The 23,233-nt window shown below is 42.7% G+C and overlaps 2 protein-coding genes across 9 annotated transcripts in view; both read right to left on the bottom strand.

The window, feature by feature from the left end:
• The window catches only part of LOC135377504 (TGF-beta receptor type-1-like), a 376,657-nt gene extending 375,714 nt beyond the window's left edge, over window positions 1–943 (bottom strand). For both annotated transcript variants that reach the window (XM_064609966.1, XM_064609965.1), the window contains exon 1: window positions 532–943. In XM_064609966.1, coding sequence (XP_064466036.1) covers window positions 532–589 — 58 coding nt within the window. In that variant the 5' untranslated portion in view covers window positions 590–943. The remainder of the gene's footprint in view (window positions 1–531) is intronic.
• Window positions 944–5,367: 4,424 nt separating this feature from the next.
• The window catches only part of LOC135377502 (WW domain-containing adapter protein with coiled-coil-like), a 36,039-nt gene continuing 18,173 nt past the window's right edge, over window positions 5,368–23,233 (bottom strand). For 4 of the 7 annotated variants that reach the window (XM_064609958.1, XM_064609960.1, XM_064609961.1 and 1 more), the window contains 7 exons: window positions 20,875–21,099; window positions 19,793–19,843; window positions 13,275–13,551; window positions 10,770–10,953; window positions 9,698–9,825; window positions 9,503–9,587; window positions 5,368–8,925 (listed from right to left, as the gene is read on the bottom strand). In XM_064609958.1, coding sequence (XP_064466028.1) covers window positions 9,512–9,587; window positions 9,698–9,825; window positions 10,770–10,953; window positions 13,275–13,551; window positions 19,793–19,843; window positions 20,875–21,099 — 941 coding nt within the window. In that variant the 3' untranslated portion in view covers window positions 5,368–8,925; window positions 9,503–9,511. The remainder of the gene's footprint in view (window positions 8,926–9,502; window positions 9,588–9,697; window positions 9,826–10,769; window positions 10,954–13,274; window positions 13,552–19,792; window positions 19,844–20,874; window positions 21,100–23,233) is intronic. The other 3 variants (XM_064609959.1, XM_064609963.1, XM_064609964.1) reach the window with 3 other exon arrangements.

Raw genomic sequence — 23,233 nt, 5'->3', positions numbered from 1 at the left:
AGGCGTCGTCTTTCAATGACACACACGTGATGTAAACTATGGACTACGCCCACTCCACAGTTTTCTCGATGTGACATGGAAGAAGAAGAAGAGAAGAAGAAAAAAAAAAATTCACTACACATCACCTTAGGCCTAACGTGCAACCGAAACGAAACGAAGGGGAGGAACGGGGTCTCTCTAGCACATCTGCGTGTAACATCGCAGTCTTCGCATATCTCTCACAATGAGCGCGTCAACGTCTCACAACGAGCGACTGAAAGCGATGGTGTGTTGTACAAAACACTTGGGATCTAGCATCTATTACGCGCTCTGTAGACGTGGTGTTCACACTACAGCACAAATGCTATTGAGACGACAAACATTGATTGACACTCTCACTTATCACTAAACCGACTAAACTTCCAAGTGGCAGCGATGTGCACTGCGGTACTCGTAGGCCTTGACGCCACTCAGCATCAAAGATCACGATACCGCAAAAATAAATCATTCCAAAATGGAAACAAAGTTGTCAACAATGTATCACAACGTTACCTGAGGCTACGCTCACGATGAACAGGAGCAGTATCCACAACATGGTAAGTCTCATCATCTTCCTGAGGCAACAGTCAAACTTTTTAACATATTTTCAACTGATCAAAGTCTTGTAGAGAAGGTTTCGGCTTCTACTGTTCAAATGACAACGAGTTGAGGTATCTAGGTCCATTACTAAACGCCCGGCACATCGCTGCGCCGAGTATGGACGGTGTTCCCTATTCACAGAAGCAACATTTCCCCCACACACTCGCTATCTCAGATAACTTTTGACACACGTTTCATTCTGGCACAACAGCGCTGTGACAAGTACTTCAACGCACCACACTCGCAAGCAGCATAACTCAATACTGAAAAGCAGCTCCCGGCCACGTAGCGGTAGCGGCTGTAGCAGCGCCTGAAAAGGCGAGAAACAAACAGAAGACTGCCTGGAGAGGCGACCGATGCGCCATCTCATGCACGCCTGAATTACTATGAGGTCGCGGAAGGCGCCATCTGAGGGGCTTATGTATAAATAACTACTACTGCTGTTACTAGGGATAGGACGTGTCTACTACTACTACTAGGCACGTTCTGGAACTCAGGTTCTGTGAATTTCTGAATTTCGGGAACATCTCGGCGCATCTCAACCTCTCAGCCACCTTCATTCCGGTCGAAGAGTAGGTCACTAAACGATGAACATGGCAGGAGCAGGCAAGCTAGCTGGTGTTGACTTGATGTTAACATTGCCTTGAGTTTGAAGGAAAACACAGGACGAACACATTGACTCACGAACCAGCAATGAACCTTTAACTTCGTCCTCTGTTTTCCCTCAAACTCGAGGCAATGCTAACATCAAGATGGTCACTAGTTGAGAGGCAACTAACCCATTATTGGCACCCAGAGGTTGGGTACAATATCTCAAACACAGCTGAGGTTTATTAACACAACCACAAACATATGAACTCGAGGGGGAGGAGAAGGTGTGGAGAAGAAAGCATTCACTGTTGAGAGGACCACTAAAGATGGGGTTCCTATGTATTACCATTATCCAAATTGCAGATCTCAGTTGTCTCTTGAAGAAGTCTTTTTTTTTTTTTTTTTTATGTCATCCGACTCCTTATCAACAACAGTGGCCAAAGTCTACAAAGGAACACAGCTAGGTGGTTGTACTTCCATAAATGCTTAACCACCTCAGAGTTGGAATCTGACCTGCTTACATTTCCTATCTGTGCTGTTCAGTATGATCATTTACACAACGTGAGGTTGACAAGGAGGCGGACGACTTAAAAATACTTTTCACAGAGACAACTGAGATCTGCAGTTCCGAAATAAGTAGACACTCGCTCTTTAGTGTCACCCTTGAAATTGAAAGCTTTCTTCTCCCCCTTGAATTCATTTTTTTGTGGTTGTTAATAAAACTCAGCAGTGTTTTGAGATTTTGATTATGTTGTATCTGATTTTTGTCCCCAATCTCAAGGTGCCAATAGCTGAACATCAAAGCCACCAGCTCGCCTGCTTCTTCGCTGTTTTATCTAAGACAGATAACCAGTGTTGTACCTGTTACCAAAATAATGTACGGATATCAATCCACGTTCTTTTAATGTAACACAAATACACAACTGTTACTCCTAAAAGGTAGCTCGATACTTTATCCACTATTTTCACAGAAATTAGAAATATTGTTTGTATCTGTGTTGTTCCGAACATGCTTGCCACAGCCGGCCGTCGTGTGTCCATTGTGTTTATACATGGTAGCGTAGTGTTGTATGTGAACTGAGGGTGTGGATATAGTATTTGGTAATAAAAATTTTAAGTACACCGTGTGATAAACGTCGCCGTAAAGTTATCGTACCTACCAGACCCAATTGCAGCACGTGTAACTCAGAATCTTATTCATTGATTGGGTGTGGCACAGTAGTTTACCCAGAATTTCATCCCTGGGGGTGTGTCGGGGCCCTGCAAGGGGAGTGAGGGTGGGGGTGATGTCACTACTCCCGTGTATTCTTACGCTGTTCGAAGAAATATTCCATAATCTCACAAAATTTTGGGGAGTGTCTGGGGGCGACCCCTTCCATCCCCCCACTGCCACCACCAACTCATGCCCGGATCCCAAAAAGTCAGGATTCGATTCAGCAAAAGGGTTTATGGCATTTTATTCGCATGTGGCACCTGAGATAACACCTCCACATGAATTTTGCACCCCCTTTACAAAGTCAGGGGGTCTACAGTAACCTCCTGCATCCCCCTCCACCACCCCTGGTGGGGGGATCTGGATCAGTCACTGCAGTGGCAGATCGAGTACTTTGAAGGCCACGTTAATCAACTGTCTACTAACAGTCTCTAGTATCAAGGAGTGTCACCAAGTAGACCAACCTGGCATTAAAGTAGCACAGAAGTCATTTCAACACCCTGTTTTCTTCCTATAAGACTGTTAAGTAGGCCAGTAAGATGCACCATGCGAAGTAATTCACATTACAGAGTCATAATTATCGCAGAAATTGAATTTAAAATACGCCGCAAAAAGCGACCGTGCGCAACAGTGGTGAAGAGCAGTACCAGCCTGTGATCTGCCTGGAACCTCGCGCTGACGCTATAAGGAGAATGCTCGCTGGAGAATGCTCGCTGTTGTCTGCTACTCCACTGTCGTCTGCTACTCGGCTGATCGGGGTTCTGAAAAAGCCTTTCTCCTGGTTCGGTAATGATTCGCCCGCTCCTTCTATCCCCAATTCTCCGGGAGAACTGGCAAAACTGGTTTACGGCGGCAAAGGGACAAGGCGCTGACCCCCACTGACAAGCGAACCAGAACGAGTTCTCCTTATAACGTCATCGGTGACGTGGCATCATACCTCCTCATCCTCGTTATACTTGGAGTGGCGAGTCAAGGGTGAACGCGCGGAGCCTTGTTTATGTGCGCTTTTTTCTGGGAAACAAATTGCACACATCAAAACCTTTCGTGCTACTCGGTAAAATGACACACACGCTTTCATCAGACGTCTTAATCTGAAACTTTTTTGGATGGCCCTCTGTACTCCTTTAAGGATACCTGGCATGTCCATAAGAGAGTGATCAGCTAAAGCTGGAGGGTCATTCTCTTCTGGGTCCAAAAAAAGCAGTGGAGCATTTTTTAAGGTATAATCCCAGTTACGTAACACGCGAGTGCATGTACAGCCCTTTAGTAGAGCGCATGGCGGTCTCAGCGCCGCTGCTCAAAAGTAAGGAGTGAACAAGTTGTCGTCATGCTACAAGAGTATCAGTTAAAGGATGACACTACCATGTAAATGTGACGGAATTACGTACCTGTCTGTTACCAGTTTTAACAATGTAGCGTATTACTGCTTCGATACAGAAAAAAGGAGTGATTACAGTAACACTGTTACTTCGCAAGACATTACATGCAACGCTGCCAATAACCCAATGGGTTAGTTCTCTCTCATCACGCACCAGCTCACCTGTACCCGGTCGTCTTTGCCATTGATGCTCACAGGTATTTAAGATACCCACGGGTATCTTCAGAGAAAATCAAACATCAAAGGTAGTATTTTTCACCGTGGCCATCTTAGACACGCATGACGCAAGATTTCAACACTTGCTATCTCGAGGAGATCCACCCCTCTAAAAGACAGCACAAACTAAGAACGATTGAGAGATGCGTGGTCCAGTTCCCGCCGCTGGCTGGATTTTTCCCAAGACTGACGTATTTCAATCATTCAATCTAACAAAGAAGCGCATCGCCCTGCATACGGACTTGATTTCTCCCTTCCCCCAAACTTCTTACCTCTCTTCCCCTAAGGGATGAGGGATATCAGAGTGTGTTTGGCATTCTTTCGATTGGCATCGCCATTCTGAAAGTCAGCTTCACTTCACGCTTGCAGAGGTCGGTTCTGGCAGGTACAATAACTTCACAGTGACAGTGGTACAGTGGAGTGTCACACTGACAGCGACAACTGTGACATACATCAGAAAAAGAAGAAAAAAAAAACATTACTTCTTGGCAAACCTAAACTGAACCAGAGATGCAATAAAATAGGGTGTGGGGAGTGGCTGCACTCCCAGGCATACTGTCGTGAGCTAGACACCACAGCTAGCTCATAACAGACATACTCCCTCCCTCATATAATGACACACAGTGACATGACAGAACGGTTGCTGCCCTCTCCCACCGTTGAATCTCTGTCTCTCGTGTCTCCTGCGCAGTGCTTCTTTGTGGAAACTGGTTCCAAACCCCACAAGTTGAGGGCCTCAGTCGCTGCAGACTAGTATGCCACAAGCTGCATACTTGTAAACAATACCACCATTTCGACTCAACCACTAACCAAGTGTTTTCCACAAAATGTTAAATCTGAGCACATATTACGGATCAAGTATATGATAGGGTGGACTCTGGCTTCCAGAACAAGTACTTCAAAATTTAGTTATTTTACAAAGTACCTTTATTCCACACACACACTATGAACACACATACAAAAGAAAAAAAAAATTCTATCTGGCAATGTCCTGTGGAATAAATTAAACATGAACTTAATTTTAAATCCCAGTCATTACATCCATGTTCCCTATGTACAACACTAATACAGAAGGTAGCACAACTCGGGGTGCAGGTATCATTTTGTAGCCCCATCCCATTAGTTCCTTAATTTTGGTGTGCTTGGTGGTAGTCCAATTCGTACATCCTTGATACGTCTGCTGTGGCATAATACCTTAGCCCCGTCCCATCAGGTCCAGCATTGCATCGTGAGTTACCCATTCATAAATCGGTGCACCACTGTGACAAAAACAATGCATATTTTTCCCTAACTCAGCTGCAGTGTGATTCCCTACCTTCAAAGTATCTCAGGCATAACACCAGTGCAGATATATTCCTTCACCTAGAACAGAATTTACTCAGTAAAGGCAACAATAGTTAACAACTTGATAAAAACGCAGGACAAACGATTTCTGTAGAAACTGCATTACTACAACCAGTAGTCGTCAGATTGAGGTAATCCATTTGGGACCATGAACGTTTTAAGCGCCCATGACAAACAACTCATTTCCCCCAAATCAAAAGTAACCACCAAAATATTGTACTAACAGCCGAGCGCACACCACCAAACCGGTTTCCGGGTGACACGCACCGTCCAGTGCTAAACACGATAAATAAGAAATGTACTTTAAACGCAACAGGTACTGCTCCGCAACTTGAAAGTGTAAACCAGTGAGTAGCTGTTCATTCAGCTGAACAGTTGTGTTTTACGCCCTTTGGACAGCTTCAGCAGCTGGACAGAAATATCAAAATAAGATATCTGGTCCTCTATGTACCAATGCTGGGTTGGGTACTCCAATTTACAAACCCAGATCCCACCACAGCCACACACAGGTGGTGGAGGGCACTGCCTCTAACAAATACGGAAGGGCAGAGAGGGAGAGACGCTACCTTCGAACAATTAAGCTTAGCTTGCATACATTGCGTGAGAGACGCTCTCACCATCGTAACACGGAAGATGCAGTCTTGAAATCTGGCTCGGGTAATGCCAATGAAAATGTCTTGCGTGCAGTAAATCCACTGGGTATACAGAATGGCTACAATATATTCGAGGTTTCTTCCTTTTTTTTGCTATATACATCATTTATGAATTCGGAAAGTAAAGGCTTTCTGGTGCGTTAAATGTGACAACAGAAGCAGCAGGAAGCTCAGTAGTGCGAATGGAACATTTTTTATAATGCAGATTCTCTATGCCCTTTTATCTTTGTTGCAGTGCTTAGTTTTTCCTTGTCTCTCTTACTGTCCTTTTTGCATCCACTATTGATCACATGCAGCCCCCTCCCTCTCACTGTGAGGAGGTTGTTTATACTGACTCATGAAATAAAACTTTCAAACAAAATCTTGTACAGCGTAGTTCACCCAATGTTACGAAAAATTTACTGTTAGAGAACTTGTAAGACATGGGGTCAACAGCAACCCTCTTACTTAAACTTTCGTCGCATGCTACAAGTAATTTTCTCAAGTTTTAGTAGTGCGAGATTGTTTCTTGAATTGAGCTCACGTGTTTGCCTGGCTGAAGTACTTTTGTTTTCCAGACTGAAAACAAATACTGTAAACGTATTTTTATTCGTTATGTTTAATTTTCGCGAATCGCATTTGGGAAGTTATTCGCGAGTATTTAATTTCGCGATTCCAGGTCCGTTTCCTTCCCCGGGATCAATGTCAAGCTGTGTTCGCGAGTACAATTTCTAGCGATTTTTTAGCGGTCGGAAAATTCGCGAAAATTAATACATCTCAAATAAAAAGACGTTTACAGTATGTGTGAAGATTATTGTTTGGAGATGCATCTCCAGTTTAAGTTTCCTTCTGAGTGCTTATATTAATGATGGCAACAAAGATACAGCACTGCGACTATCCGTAGCAGCAGTGAGAAGAAAATTCGAGGTGGCAGGATGGCCTTGCCTTTTTTTCAGAATGCATATATATCTTCCACTACACAGCTATTCACATTTCCACTATTCACAGCTTACTGCTATATTTGTTTATTTAAATAAATAAACAAACAAACAAATAAATAAATATAGCGGTAAGCTCACAGCAAACTAGGCGCAGCCTGCAAATTTTTCAGTTAAATTTTGAGAATTAAATATTTTGCAACTAAGTTTGATAAAATTACTTGCAGTAGGCAAAAACTGTCTACAGGTGAAGTCTGCTGACAACATATTTTTCAGACAAATAGCTCTCTTTACTTTCCTTTTTTTTTTGTCATGTTAGGTCACACACACACTGCAAATTAATGCTGCCCACAGGCAGAATGGCACACACAGTAATGCAGATTTGTGTCCAAACCCCTCCCCCTTATAAAGGTTCACATTAATTGTGTGAAATTGTTCATGAATGCAAAATTTATAGCAGTACACATCTACCCCAGGCAGTCAACAGTTAAGAACATAAGGGAATAAGTTGTTTACACAGTTTTGAAGTAAGTCACCTAGACAGAAGCATTGCACAGTCTCAGAAGCACTCCTTCCCTTTTCATCAAACCCAGTATGAAACCCCCCCCAATCCCGGATGTACAATATAAATATACCCACATCCACGGCTTCAGGCAGTTTAAAATGTTATGTATGTACATAAGAGAGCACTGACAATGCCATACTCTACACAATTTATGTGCAAGTCAAATGCCATATACATTGAAAACATATCACGCAACTTGTAACGGGGAAGTTTTAGGCCTACGCTGAAAGGTTGTTCCTAGCAATAAAGTCCAACAAATATGTAGGCTAAAAAAACTTATGTACATGCCGGTCTTTCAGTTCAGCATTGGATGCAACAAATGCTACAGCAGATACCACGAAACAAGAAAAAGTATGAAAAAAAAAACTGGCTCACGCTACAACTCTTCAAGTACTTCGCTGTGTTATGCAACACGTTTTCTTTTACATGCTTCCGTGTCAGGCATAAAGAAACGACTCCCGACATGGTCCGCAGGCGTGGAAAGCTCTGTTGGCTGTTCTCTCGTCTTTCTACATTTTTGTTTTACAGAAATTGCACACATTAGCTTCTATGAACCCACAAATTGAAGACAATGCAGTTGTCATCGTGCAGAGCCACAAAGTGCTCTCGTTGCCAATGCCGGGAAAACCACCCCAGATGCACTGGGCAAAAACAGTGTGTCCTTCATAGCAGTGACTACACGTAGGGTAGTGTACAAAAACAACCAACTCAAATGCAGTCAACACACAGAGCCAAACTACAACATTCGGGAGTGTCTGTGTGGAACATACAGGGGCATGGATGCTGCACGATTCCAAGCAGCTAGACAAGTCGTGGGCAGTACATCCCGCCAAGACAGACAAATGGCCTACGTGTAGGGAATAGCTGTCCAATTCATATAACAGTTCATTCATTTTAACTCAATACTTCGCCGCAGATTTTCTGGGTGCCATGCAGTCCCGTTATGGTTGTTAGAAACACTCGTTTTCGAAGAGGTCCAATGCCTGGTGTCACTTTTCTTCATTTTCTTCCGTTTATTTCAGACTTATGTATAGATAGACATATATACAGGAACGCGAAATCATAAACAATAAAACAAGGCCAACTGCACTGTCAGCACACGTCGTCAAGCAGCCCCTTCTAGCTTGCAAGCCTGGGTTCCTTACAATGGCCCACAAGGTTCCACAGGTTCCAGTCTTTTCAGTGCTGTTGAAGCAGGAAGGGTTGAAACTCAAAAGCGTGTGTGCACATATTTTTTTTAAAATGTAGAGGGAGAGACAGAGACCCGCAGCTAAGCCATTGAGAGTCCGGTGCTGCAACTCTGTTGTCCTACAGTGTGGAGCTCCCTGTGGAATTTTCTTAAAATAAGAAAAATTGCAGCCAACTTCCCAGACTGTCACAGTATGGCATGAGTCATCTTGGGCGGTGCTCTTTGTTTCTTAAAATTTCACCTGTGCAATGAAAAACCACAATACATGTTACCCACTGACAGACTTTTGAAATATATTTCGAAGTGTATGTGCCATTTTTGGTTAACGTGGATTGCACAGCTTTGTAGACTCGTGCAGATAATGGGGTGCGCAATACAAATCACATAGAGGTTTGAATAATAAATGCCAGTATTCTTGCTGGACATGATTTAATCCCTTCCTTATCTCACAAAAGGACTTCCCACATTTACTGGAGCCATGCACTAACCTTTCCTTATTATAAGGACCCAACAGAGATACAAACCAAGACAGAATATTGTGCAAGAAATGGTAGATAAAGTAAGCTAGCAGCTATTATAGCATGCACATATCTAATTTATGAACATTTGTTTAACGATAGTAGACCAGGGTGCAAAACGTTTTAATGCACACACAAACAAAAAGAATATTTCCTACTGCATTGCAACTGACTTCAAAATATTTAATAATCAAAATACCCTGTCATTCTTACAGCATGCTGGCTGTGCCTAAATCTCATATGGTAGAAGAACATATGCATTACTTGACTATTCCTTGCTCAGCAGAAAATACTGCTTACCTAAACTCACTATGAGTCAGACATAAACGTCACCTGGCTTTTCAGCTCTTCCAATTCCTTGATTTGTTGTCTTAAAAATAGGGTTCTGCAAGGAAAAAAAACACTATGTTCTATACCAAAGCAAAGAACAATGTTATCTCTTGTGTCCTCCCATGCCCGAAACACTCCCGAAGACAGCCTAACGAAACATCTCACCTCTGTTCTTGTAACGTTGCCTGAATTTCAGCCAACCTTACAAGGGACCGGGCCATTTTTAGCTCGGCAGAAACACGGGTGCAGTTTAAACTTCCTAGTGTATGAGCTTCTTCACTATAGCGATTCGCCTGAAATGAAAACCACATGTTGATCAGTTATTTCTAGTAGGAAGGCTAGTCTTAAACCTTCCAAGAGTAAGCTCTCATTCTACACCATGTATTATTTGTAGTAAGCCTCGCAAAAATCACTGGAAAGTTTACTGTACCCACTAATTTACACGGTTGCAGCAACACGGAGATTTTTGAAGTGCAAGCTATTTTTACGGTTTTCAGCTTGCCTCATGAGAACAGCACATTATTTCATTGTAAAAATAATTTTACTGTACATGTGCATATAGGCATGTATGCCCTATGCTAAGCCAATACATTAATACATGTTCCCTATTAGCACTTGGGACATTTTTATAATGATCAGCAGAATACAAGTGACCATGCTCATACTTGTTTTCAGGGCTTAATTGTTACTCTTAGAAGCCTTTATCCTACGGCGTCATATTCCATTTGATATTCGAAGGACAATTTTGCAGATATTCGTATTCTATTCATATTCGAAAATTTCAATATTCGCACACTTCCAGTTATTTGATAAAAGTATGTTAGGCTTGCTCTTGAAGTTCATCATAGCTGCACTAAGTGAGGTAGAACAATATGAAAATATACTGTGTTTGCTATGCTTGGTACTTGGAGCCTGATGAAAACTGGAGCTATGTCACAAGGTAAATGCACGTCCGACTCACGTACGTTCTCTAGCAATCCACAATTGTTACAATGTCATTTGGGGTTCCATACTTGGATCTATTGCGTCAGTCTGTGAATCCATTTATGTACAATATGTATACAACTCAGCTTTGACCTTTGAAATATTTACAGGCCAAAGGCAATAGCCATCCTTTGTATCAGGCAGGTACAAGCCGAGCTGCACTTTGTTTGTGAAGCAAAAATTAGCAGTGACAGTTTCTAGAGATCTCAACATGGGGTCACAGACAACGGTAATCGTGAGGTCAATTAATTACCTGTCTTTCAGCATGATCTGCTTGCCAGCCAGTAACATGAGAAATGAGGCTTTCATTGTAGTAATTGGCCAGTGATGGAGTGAGGCTCGGTACAGCTGGTTTTAATACTGCAGAGGCCAGTGAGCTGGTCCCAGTGCCACTTATGCTATGTAAGCTGCTCACACAGGAAGTAGGACTATCTCGCCTGCAATGTACATAATGGCAATAAGTTTGTTGACACACTACAGAACAGAGTCCAAAAGTCTTAGACTCTTTCCTATTATTCAGCAGTACTGATTTTCTTTGCTTCAATAGCAGACAATATATTACAACCACGATTATGAGTGCGACTGCAGCGACAGAAAAGGACAGACACAGACAGACACCCACGGCTGATTCCTACCAATGCGCTGAAACTATCGTGTCACTCAGACAATATGGCTTGGCACAATGTAAGTGTTGAGTAAGGTCCGGGGTTTTCCGCAATTCTGCGAAATTTCGCAGAATCCGGAAATCACTGCGGAATCCTTTGTTTGGCACGGAATTTCGCTGAACCCCTTATTTTACTCGAAATTTCACGGCGTTTTGCACGGAAATCCGATTGGGTCGAAGGACGCGATCGGCGCGATGTGGACAGTTCCTGCGATGTGCGGCGTCTCGGGAGAAATATTGCATGCTCACGCAAGAGAGAGTCAGATAAAAGCAAAAATAGCATAATTCGTGCACCCGCGTTTTCATGCACGGATATCTGGCACGCGCATCTCAGCGACCATGGCGATTGCTTTTCGCAACGCCGTCAGTGCTACCGAAGTTATTACCGCGCATTTGTTTGATTTGCACGCACTTTCGGGTGATGGTCCACTGACGCGACGTACGATACTGTCACTCAAACTACAAAATGCGAAAGAAACGCTGGACAAACACACTATGACTAAGGAGTGACTTTTTCGGGTTAAATGCCTTTCTCAGATTCGGGGGGTAAAAATTGGGCACTATTTTAAAATCTGTAATTCGGGGAGAAATCGGGCGATAATTGTGCCTTCGGGTGTGATCGGGTGTTTTTGTTTCTCCTGTTGTCTATTAAGTCATTTCCTAATCTCTCTTTTTTGTTCTTTTGTTGTTGTTTTTGCGAGATCGTGACCTTCCAGCGGTAATCCTCGAAGGCATAGACAGTGTTGACACACATGGGTGTATTGCTGGGAACGTATGTGACCCATTCTTACATGTGTTACACGTGGCGACCTTTGTTCCTCTTCAGTGGAAACGTCACTTGAGGATTTCATAGTGACTGGAATTCGGGGAGAAATCGGGTTTAACCCGAATTGGTCGGAGGTCAGTTCGGGGGGAATAACCGGGCGGAATCGGGTTTAACCTGAAAAAGTCACTCCCTAACTATGACAAATCTCAGCACAACATGACAAAGGTGGCGAACATAGCGTGCTTTCGGTTGTCGACTGCGACGTTTTCTAGCAGCGTCTTGGCGTATTTCACTGGGAAAAGAGCGGTAGCCGACTGGGAGCCGACCGTCGGCCCTCGTGCGGTATTTGGGTAGTTCTTTCACGCTTGCGCGATGCAGTGATAACGTCAAGATCGGCTCTACTGAGAGCCTGTATGACCGGCATACTAAAATGTTTGAATTTTGCATCGTTTGAATATCGTAACAAACGTTCCTGCGCAATTTGCGCACCCCCCAACTTGTCAGACTTCTTTTGAGAGAAGAAGTGCGCAAATTATGCGAGTAATTACGGTAATTGGGTTTTGGAACGTAACGAGGAAGCAGAGTCGAATTTAGCGTTTATTGCGATCAGGTATTTGTCAATTCCTATAAACTCTGTAGATGCTGAGAGACCTTTCAGCAGTTATAAAATTACTGTAGACTACGGACGGCACTTGCTGTCAGAGGAGAACACAAGACATCACGTAATGCTGAGCCACAACAGTGCTTTGAATCGGTAAGATAATAAAATATTTTCTGTTCCCACATCATCCAAGAAAATGAAGTGTTTCCCATTTCAAGCAGCCGTTGGCTCCTTGCCGCTGAAAATCGCGGAATTTTGAATTAGTGATGAGTAGCATAACTGAGTAAGATTGGGCCAGTTGGCACCATCATACTGAAATGAACAGCGCGACCGAAAAGACAGAGACGGTAGCGCCTTGTTCGTGTGTCCTCCTTTTGTCCCTGTCATTTCCATTTTGCTGTTCGTTACAGGTGATGCCACACAAGAATACAGAAGGGCATCAACTGAATGATTCAACTTCATGACTGTAGAGAAAAGCTTTGTAGAAGAATATGCAAGGGTTCAACAGAAAGAAGTATTCAAACATTTTTTTTTTATTTGTACGACCACCCTCACAAGATGGTGCGAGACAATAAAGCTAGATTTATCAGACGCTGTTATTTTTTTCCCCAAAAGTGGTCTAGAAGACATATTTGGTGGTCTCTAAAGAATACATCAGAAGAGTCTATCAATAAAAAGGGGTTAGCATAGACCCCAGACTACCATTTAAGAAACTGTAGCAACTAACCTAGAAGAATGAGCACTGTAGTCAGAGCCCGGAGAGGCAGCTCCACCATCTCTACAGTCCCCAGCACTCGCCCCTTTGCCATCTAAGGTACCAGGCGTAAGTGGTGGACCCTGCAACCCAGCAGGGAGAGGAAGCCCTGGCATGCACACTCCGGAAGAGCTCTGAGTAGCTCGATGACTTGCAATAGGTGTCGTGTGCGCCTGGTACATAGATGGTGATGTCCCCTTCAAGCCTTCTGTCTGTGTTACACAGCTTGATGTCGCTTGACTCAGTCCAGCTGTGTAGAAGTAAGGTGTCGTCAAATAAAAGATGAACCAACCCCATTCTCAACATCGGTAAATAATTGTCAATAAATTGGATATACAAGAAGTACAGGGAAGTTTATTGCGAAGCTTTTTCCTGCTTACTCAGGTTATGCCTTGAACATGCATTTTTGCAGTCCGCTCATCACTTGCATACTTAAGGCACAACTGGTAGCACGGAGCGTGTTCATCTAGCTGCTAATGATCACAAGAAATAGTACACACAGTTTGTAAATTAACAAATTTGTGGCATTATTCGCATGTACTAGGAATGACCCCATTTGACCACTATAGCAGTGCAACCATACTGAAACAAACTGCGATAAACGGATTCAAAGAACAGTTGTAGAGTACTCCCAATATTTGTCAACATACCTTCTGAATAAAACGAGCTTCAAGAAATTGTGTCCTGAGGTGCAAAAAGAAATTGCGTGGACTACGCTAAGCCATAGTCCATAGTTTACAACCTTAACACTGTGGCCAAACTTAATTTTAAAAGCAAAATTTCAGCTGTAATTTACAAATCACGTGCGTAAGAGAACCTTCCAGAAGTACTGGAGGAACGGAGAAGCCTGACGGCATGCTTATGGACACATGTACTACCTAGAGGAAGCCACAGTCCCCTTTGGCAGAAACTGAGTAACTTGTTCAGTTGTACCCTGAGAGTAGGTTGAATAAGACCAGACTTTTAAGTTCAATGAACATTTGATTCTTTTGCCATTACATCACTGTTGCAGGTTCCAAGTATAAATGCTAACTTTTGTTTCAAGCCGTTATATATACTGTACACAGGGTGTCCCAGAAAACGTGTCATTGAATTATAATATAAAAACTACGCCACCTAGAATCATGTGGTTAACGGTATTTGTCCTTATTAGGATTTTGCCACCTCCTGATGTGAATGTCCTGTATCGTAAGTTTAATTATGTAAATATCTGCGAACTGAACTCGGAAATTTGCCAAGAGAGGGTCACTTTTTTACCCCACCAATATGAAGAGCGTGCCGAATTCACTCAAATTCATGATAATTGACAGTGATATTCACGAGCTATCCAATCGAAAAAAAAAAAAAATAGCCGAACATCTTGCTTTTCGGAGCACCGGACCATAACGCGCAATGACTTTTTGAGCACAATCGCTCTCACTCCGACGAAAGCAGGTTCCAAAGCCAGCCCACAGAGTGATAGTAGAAAAAGTAGCAGTTCCTAAAATTGGGAGAGGGAAAGCATTATCCCAGCGAAAGTCGGCCTGCCTGCCGAAAGCCATGCCTGCGTCTCTCTTTCTGCGATGTCTGGGAGGGCTGGGTTTCCAACCTCCTTTCGTCGGACTGACAAAGATTGCGCTGAAAAACTCATCGTGCGCTATCCTGTGGGAGCTCCGTAGAGCACGATGTTCAGCTATTTTTTCCGATAGGATAGCTCCTGAATATCCCTGTCAATTATCATTAATTTGTGTAAATTAGACATGCTCTTCACATTGGTGAGGTAAGTCACCTTTACTTGGTAAATTTCCGACTTAAGCTCACAAATATTTACATAATTAAACTTACATTACACGACATTCACATGAGGAGGTGGCAAAACCCCAGTAAGAATAAATGCCGTTGACCGCATGACTCTAGGTGGTGTAGTTGTTTTACTAAAATTCAATTACACGTTTTCTGGAACGTTTGCTCTAACGTGTCCAGAAATTATATTTAAAGTGAGCGATAAAAGAAAAGTAAGTGGTACTTTTCTGCCACTTGAGTAAGAAACAGGTGCTGCTTCACTAGTAGCACCTGTTTCTTAGTCAAGTAGCTGAAAAGTACAGTCGAACTCCTTTACAACGAAACTCAGGGGACAGCAAAAAAAATTTGCAGTAAAGGTATTTTCGTTAAAAGGGATGTCCATTATTGGACCTATAGGGCTCCAGCGGGACCGCAAAAAAATTTGCTGTAGTGGTATTTTCGTTAAAAAGGTGTTTGCTATAAAGGAGTTTGACTGTAGCACTCATTTCTTTTTTATCACTCACTTGAAATAAAATTTCTGGACACGTTAGAGCAAACACCCTGTATATATAGATAGATAGATAGGGAAAAAAGACACCAGAGACTGAAGTAGGGAGTGGGGGAAAGTTATTTATTAAACTAAGGGTCTGGGGAAGTTGTAGAGTACTCCCAATATTTGTCAACATACCTTCTCAATAAAACACCATAAGGAATGAAACAAGCTTAGTCCCGAGGAAGGCGGAGCCTCTGCCGAAACGTAGACTTCCCCAGACCCTTAGTTTAATAAATAACTTTCCCCCACTCCCTACTTCAGTCTCTGGTGTCTTTTTTCCCTATCTATATGCAACGTCCTGGTCGTTCTAACCTCCATTTGGTAGCGTATATATACATATATATATATGCAAAATTTACTAATTACTTCGATGACACTGGGATAGAAATACTGGTAAGTGGACCTACATACATTTCAAAAGTAATGCCAGCAGGACAAAGCATTTGCTAAGTTTCACTGATAGCTCCACCTTCATTATATAAAAAAAAATAATGAAAAATCACATGATGCTGCTGACAATAACACCACCAGCACCTCAGCTGCAATAACTAGATGACGCAAATTAAACTACAAGCATACATAAAGGTGTGCAAGAATCACTTGAACTGCCTTGCTACAAAAGTAGCTTGCTGCATGCCCACAAAAGTAGAAAAATAGTACTGTAGACTTCCACTGCTTCGACCTTGAGTGGACCACGAAATTGAGCGAAATGATTGGAAAATCCAGTTAAAGAAATGGCGAGAGAATGATCTAGGCCCCTTCCATGGGCCGAAAATCCACGATCAACTACTGTCATCTGCACTTACAATGTGCCTGCTGCCGTGGTTTAAATGCGGCCCGATTGGTCACCGTACGCAGCCCCCATTGGTCGATGGAGCGTGGTAGCATGGCAAAAGTTGAACATGTCTCAACGTCCTTTTGCCGTGCCGCTGAGGCCTTTACGGCCTCACGACGACGAGGAAACGGCGTGATTTGCCGTGCTGTCTACGGTCGGCATCCGCCTTTGCCGTTATGTGTGAACTAGGCCTAGCAGAAGTCGAATTAACACAAGTGTACTGCTGTAAAAGGTGTGACGTCGTTCGCAGCAGCTTTTTAGCGCAATTCTGTTCATGTTCACGTAGTGCGTATGCAAGATCTCTGTCAAGAATCTGTGGTCATGAACTACAGAGCAATATTTCTATAGAGAACATATGCGTAGCTTATATCTCAAGAACATTAGCTATTATCAATAATGAAATTTGAAAATGATGAAAATGCCACGGGATCGACAATGTTTGACATGCAGGTTACGGGGTATGTTGTTTTGTTTCTCTACTCTTCTTTTATTTTTGGGGGGGGAGGACACACATGAAGTTGATATTTTTTTATTACAATCTCCCGCTTGCGTTGTGATTCCTACCTCTGCATATGCGAGCATGGTACAGAGACGTAGCTATGAAAAAGGAAAGAGACGAGGAAGAACATCTGTTCGGCGGACCTTTTGGAGTGGGGTAGTTTTAAAGTGATGTCACTGACCAGCAACACATTTACAACAGCAGAATTTTATGCCAATTAAAAGCTAAAGGATTCTTCATAAACAATAATTTTTCTGCTTCAAATAAAGCATGGCCTTTTTGTATCAGCACTTGTGAACATTGACAAAATTTTTATACTCATCACAATTTTTGCTGAAGTTCTTGCTGAACGACGCAAGGCAGACACAAGTGCAGCACATCATTAAAAAGAGCGAAGATTAGGCTTTCATTTGGTGGGCATCTCATCATGCTGCTGCCAATGTATGTGGTAGAAATAAGGAGACAAAAAATGTGTGAAACTGACACGCCAACGTTTCCGCTCAATTTTTATAAACGTTCTGGTGACCAGAGTCAAGAAATTTTGTGCCACCTCAGAGCCTATAACACGGTCAATAAGCAGAGTGAAACCAGGGTTCTGGCTGCTCACAAGTCTCACAAGCCGCTTCGTTTTAGAACTTGGGACCAGCGGCAATGCGCCAGCAACAAGTGGGGCTAACTCATAAAAACTAACCGAGAAAATCAGACCCAAAGGGGATGGCCCCCACCTGAATTTGAATGAAATCGCCCGTTTATCATTCCTAATTGTTGCTCCAAGTACGAAGTGACCAAAAACCCTCTTGCAATTGGTTTGGGCTTTGGTAAAGGTACCTATGCTATCGGCTATAAAATTATACACTGCAGGTCAGAACGATTATACTAGTACAACCATATTCTCGTGTTGTGAAGTGGTTAGTGTGTTAATGGAAGTGAGGTATCATCTCCACATTTCAGCATTTCCACTGTGTCTTAAACACACAGTGCTCGATATGTATGTATCTCTCTCTCAAGAGCAGATAAGAGCAGATAAGAGCAGATAAGAGCAGACTAGAGAGAGAGAGACAAAGAGAGCAAAAAGGAAACTGCCTTTTTCTTACGAAGATGGGGATTAATATTCAGACTGACATTTGGGACGTTGTTAATTCCAACACAGATTACGGTGAGCTATGCAGCACCTATTAATTCTGCAGGCTGCTTTTCGTATTTTATTTTTTTAGCCTTTACAGAATTTGCATAAAAAAAGCTATGAGAGCAGCATTGATTTCATTTTTGCAGTTGAGTTCTACGGCCAGGGGAATATCCTCCTCGAAGAGAGTTTGTAACTATAAGATGACTAATTACCCAAAATTCATTAACTCTTTAATAGGGAATTTTGTGCAAAAGCAAGATAACAGAATGGGAGACAATCCTCGTTGTAATCCATTCTATCATTTAAAAAAAAAAATTTAAAAAAGAGCGCTTGCCGTGAAATATCCATCGCTGAATTTCGGTATGCAAATGAGCCGAAAGCAAAAAAGCGCGCCGGAGGTGCGCATCACCCTCGTTGGCAGAGGCTTATCTGGACCGGGAAGCGGTTTATATGGCCAGCTGAGTGGCACCTGCTCCAATCATCTCCATCGCTCCCAATCATGTGGTCCTCTGACGTGAAATGAGCCCCGTACTCATTGTGTTCCCGGTCGTCGTGATTTCGGTTTCGGCTCATTTGCGCATGAAAAATTTGGGGATGGATATTTTAACGCATGTGTGTGTTTCGGGATTTTTTAAACGAGATATGGCTTGGAACTAGGATAGTATCTCAATCTGCTACCTCGCTTTTGCCCGGAATCCTCTAATTAAAAAGGTAACGAATGTTAGGCAATTAGTCACTTGTAGTTGCACACTTTCTTCGAGAGGATGTCCGCCTGGCCGTAGAACTCAAGTACAAAAATTACATCTATGCTGTTCACATAGCCTTTTTATAAAAATTCTGTAAAGTCTAAAAACACCTTGTATGTAATACCCATGGCATGGCAGCATAGTGTGCATCTCATGCCACTAAGAAACTTGCTGTCTGATGATAGTATTTTGTGCAAGGCTGAACAAGAATGAGGTGTTCGCTCTTTCAAACAAGCGAGCGCCTTCTTTGGAAATAAACTGCAGACTTAAGTCATACTAGGGCGGAGTCTCCATGAAAAAGGGCAACTCTCTGGAGAATAACCAAACCTCCTGAACAAGGCTGTTTTATTTTGTTCAGTTATGCCATTGCAATGTCAACAAGATATTGGGAGCAAATGGTATAACAAGCAGAGCAGATTGTCCCTCTTAGGTACACCAGTACCATTTTTTTACTGTTTGGTATAACAAGCAGGGGCAGTACTTTCTATAACTTGGTACAAGGGGGTAAAAGTGCATGGAAGAAAAATATAGTTGTACATGAAGGTCTTTGACCAAAGAAGAAGGTGACATTATGCTTCTCTCTGATAACTCCACGTAACTGAAAGCACATTTGCATAGCACCAATGCCAAATAATCAAATAGAAATAATTCACTGCCATCAAAAGTGAGTGGCACAGTGTGTTCACTGCATATGCACCTTCTGAGGTCCATAAAGCAACATACCAGAATAGGAAACTGGAAGACGTTAGCTCAGCTGTATGACTCATGGGCATTCACTTTATACAACATCCAAAAACCAACACTCCCTTCACCATTAGTTCAAATTATGATGCACTGAAGCAGTTAATCCCCATACCATACAGTTAAATTTCAATCAAGGCACCTACAATGCTACAGCACCACCAATATCATTCAGTGTCAAAAGAAATCACATGGAGAGACCATGCAGCTGTGAATAATCTTTAACTCACTAGTTTGTGCCTGCTTGGTCAGCTGCAGAGCCTGCTGTATTGTCCGGAAGGCTGAATGAAGCAAACAAACAGTCTCTAAGAGATGCCAAGAATGTGGTATAATGCTTGAAACAGCATGGCTGACTGATGCCAATTGTACAGCTGTCCCCACTGTTTCCCTTTTCTCTTTAAGACAGAAAATCACACAACTAATCATGGTAGGAATTACACAAATCTGAACAGTTGCGTATCTAGCAGTTTTGTATTCATACAAAAAAGTCACTAACTGTCACAAACAATCACCATTAGAAAAAACAAAAAAACAAAACACCTAACTCTATTACCGCAACAGCATGCACGTACATAAATTCTATGTTACTACTACTGCAGAAATAAGAATGTGCAGGTGCTAACAAATCCTATACCTCCTACAGATGCCACTGATACACATATGAATACTCTCATTCTGCAGTGACATATATGAAGCAATACAGCAGTGCGTAAGGAAAGCAAGCCAAATATCCCCAAGCAGAAACAGGAAAAGCTTTGACACAGTGCAAGTGCAATTGTACACTCACTAAGCTGGAAACCAAGCGTACCAGAGGCAACATTGAGCCTGTACTTAAGAGCATAAAAACTTCTGAAACGTCTGAGAAACTATATTGACAACCAAGTGCAAAACTCCAAACAACTAATCTCAGGCGAAAGAAATATCCAAATGCATGCAAATCGTGCCACTGAACTGCAGTTATTTGCCACCAGCAATAATGCCTTTAATTATTCAAGCATGCCAGTCCACCGAGGGTCCGAAGTTGGGGAAGTCGGTACATGACAAGTTCACTCCACCGCAGCCGCAGTGTGCCTTTTGTCTGTGTTTCTGGCTGCGGTGGAGTGAACTTGCCAGTCCACCACCATACAAAGGAGGTTAAATAACTTGCAAAAGTGCAGCGCTAGCAAGAACAGAAATGATACAACATGCGTGAAGTCCACGTGGTGCTACATAAATGAAAGCCCAGGATGAGCAGTGATCTCTGCTCCCCAAAACCAAGGTGCATAAGTCAGAAGAGCAAGCCAAGGGGATACCACGACAATTGTGAAGTTACCTTCCTGTGGTGACATGTCGTCAAGATTGGGGAGCCCTCTGGTCCCAGCCAGTTGAGACATCATTTTTGGAAGGTTGGCAAGGGTCACTTGGGAAGGGGAGAGGAGGAGAGAGGGGGCTGCTTGAGAGGAAGGGGTCACGTTTCGAGACTGGGGTAGTGACTCGTGGCAACTTGTTGGAGTGCCACTACTGGCAGGAGAAATGTCCATGTCCTGCATTTGCGAATCTGGGGCAAAAAAAAAAATGCAGGTGCCTCCCGATTATCAACACCGAACAAGGATGTCCATGTCACCTGTTGCACAAACTTAAGTCACCAGTCACTGATATAGGAAACTGTAAATGCAAACATGTAATACTGAAATGCGAACACCCAGTGCATAAGACAGGGCAAAACTTGCAGTGCAAATTTCTGCCTGAAAAGCTTGAGCTCCCCTTTATGAGGGCCCCATGTTTCGCAGGACACGAAAAAAAAGGACAGTACAGCCCATGAGCAAATATGTGCCACGGTTATCCGTTAGCTAGCAAAACATACACTGTAGGATTGTATTTCATGAGTGATTGTCACAAGGGATAGACTGCTGGTAACTACCAGAGGATCCAAGTGCATCCTTGATTCCTCCTAGTCTCTCCATCCTAGTCCATCCTGAGTTCTAGTAACTAGACCCCCCCCCCCCCCCCCCCCAAAGATGACTTTCATTATAAAATGATGAAAATCGAGGTGGATGCATCTTAAATTTCAGCATCAGAATGACAGCAACAGAAGGTTTGACATCACAAAAAATTTAGTGAAGAATGTACGCCACTAGCTGTGGATATCACACTGTGAGACAAGATAAGCAGAAGAGACTTCATCATGAAACTAAAGTTGCAGCAAAGGTAGCATATGGTTTCGAGCTTCATAGCCAACGCGCCATAGGATTAGTATTAACACTAGAGATAACAAAGGGCAGGATCATGACCTGTAAAAGGCACCTGCTGTTGCATAAATTGTTTAGTAAGTGTGAACTGTGTGTTGTAAGTGTGAAGACTTCAACTTGAGTTTTGTTTCTCTTTATTGGGTTATACTTATTTTCGCTTCATGTGTGACCAATAAGTCACAGTCTATCTAAAACTAATCTCTCATACACCATGGCCATGTGTGTGTGTCGCCCTCAAAATGAGGCAGCAATTCGTCATTAAAAAGCTGCTCAAGTCGGGCTCAAGTCAGTACTTCTCATGTCACTTGGAAAAGTTCTTGGGGCAGATGTCTAAGGGGCATCAAGAAAAAACGGAGCTAGCAGTATGGCTACGTATGGTACGTATAGCTATAACATGGGATGACATTTGAACTCAACGTTGTTGAACAAAACCAATTCTGGACTGGAGTTTGGAGTGCTCTGGTGCAAGGATATTGAAGATCAAGCTGAACAAAGCCAATGCATTCCAATGATGATTATAACTGGATGCTGCTGGACTTAACACCCTGCGTAGACATATGGTAGAGCACAATATATAATTTCTGTTTAAGATGCAAAATGTGCAGTTGGACTGTCCTGATCTTCTTTCGTCAGAATGTCTTCATGCAACACTTAGAAGTTGGAGGATTGTTCTATCTGAACCAAATGTGTCTACTTTAATCTATTATCATATCGCTGGTCACTTTTAACAAATTGGTGGCATCAGTTATCGACAGTGATGTTTGTGTTACACAGCAAGAATTCAGGCGTACTGTGCAAGGTTCATTGTTCAGGACTTCAGTACAAATATCGAGGAGTTAATCTTGCTTCCAATTCGAATTGGAAATGCCACATACAGTACGCTACCTTTGGCACTAACAAGGTCTTGGGCGATCTGAAACTTCGCTTCAAATCAGCTACCCCAGTTGTGCGACAAATGGCTTATGAAACTTTTGTACGCACAAAAGCAGAATATGCCGCACCAATGTAGATCCCTTATCAATCCACTCTCGTCGCTGAACTAGAAGGTGTTCAAAACAGGGCCGTCAGGTTTATTACGTCTCATTACTTTAGGTTCGCAAGTGTGACAGCGTTGAAACGTAATGCTGGTATTCCTCCTCTCGAAGTTTGACGTAAAATAGCTCGTTTGTGCTTATTTCAAAAGTTGTACTACTCTGTCATTCCTTTTTTTAAGTGTAAACCTGGATCCAGGCCTCCTTCACAACGTCTAATCCAGGTACACAGCATCCTTGTCATGTCGTCTGTCCCAAAGCGTGTACGTTAAGCTTTCTGAATTTCACTATCCGCCATGCAATGTCTGAGTGCAACTATCTACCATCCTCTGTTGTCACTTTATCAGATTCTGTCGAGTTCAAGTCTTTTTTATCGTACATATTTTGTAATTGAATCTTCAGACGTGTTATG

This window comes from Ornithodoros turicata, chromosome 1 (assembly GCF_037126465.1).
Source record: "Ornithodoros turicata isolate Travis chromosome 1, ASM3712646v1, whole genome shotgun sequence".
Taxonomy (NCBI): Eukaryota; Metazoa; Arthropoda; class Arachnida; order Ixodida; family Argasidae; genus Ornithodoros; species Ornithodoros turicata.
Note: the sequence above shows the minus strand (reverse complement) of the source record. Positions and strands in the feature narration are given on the sequence as shown.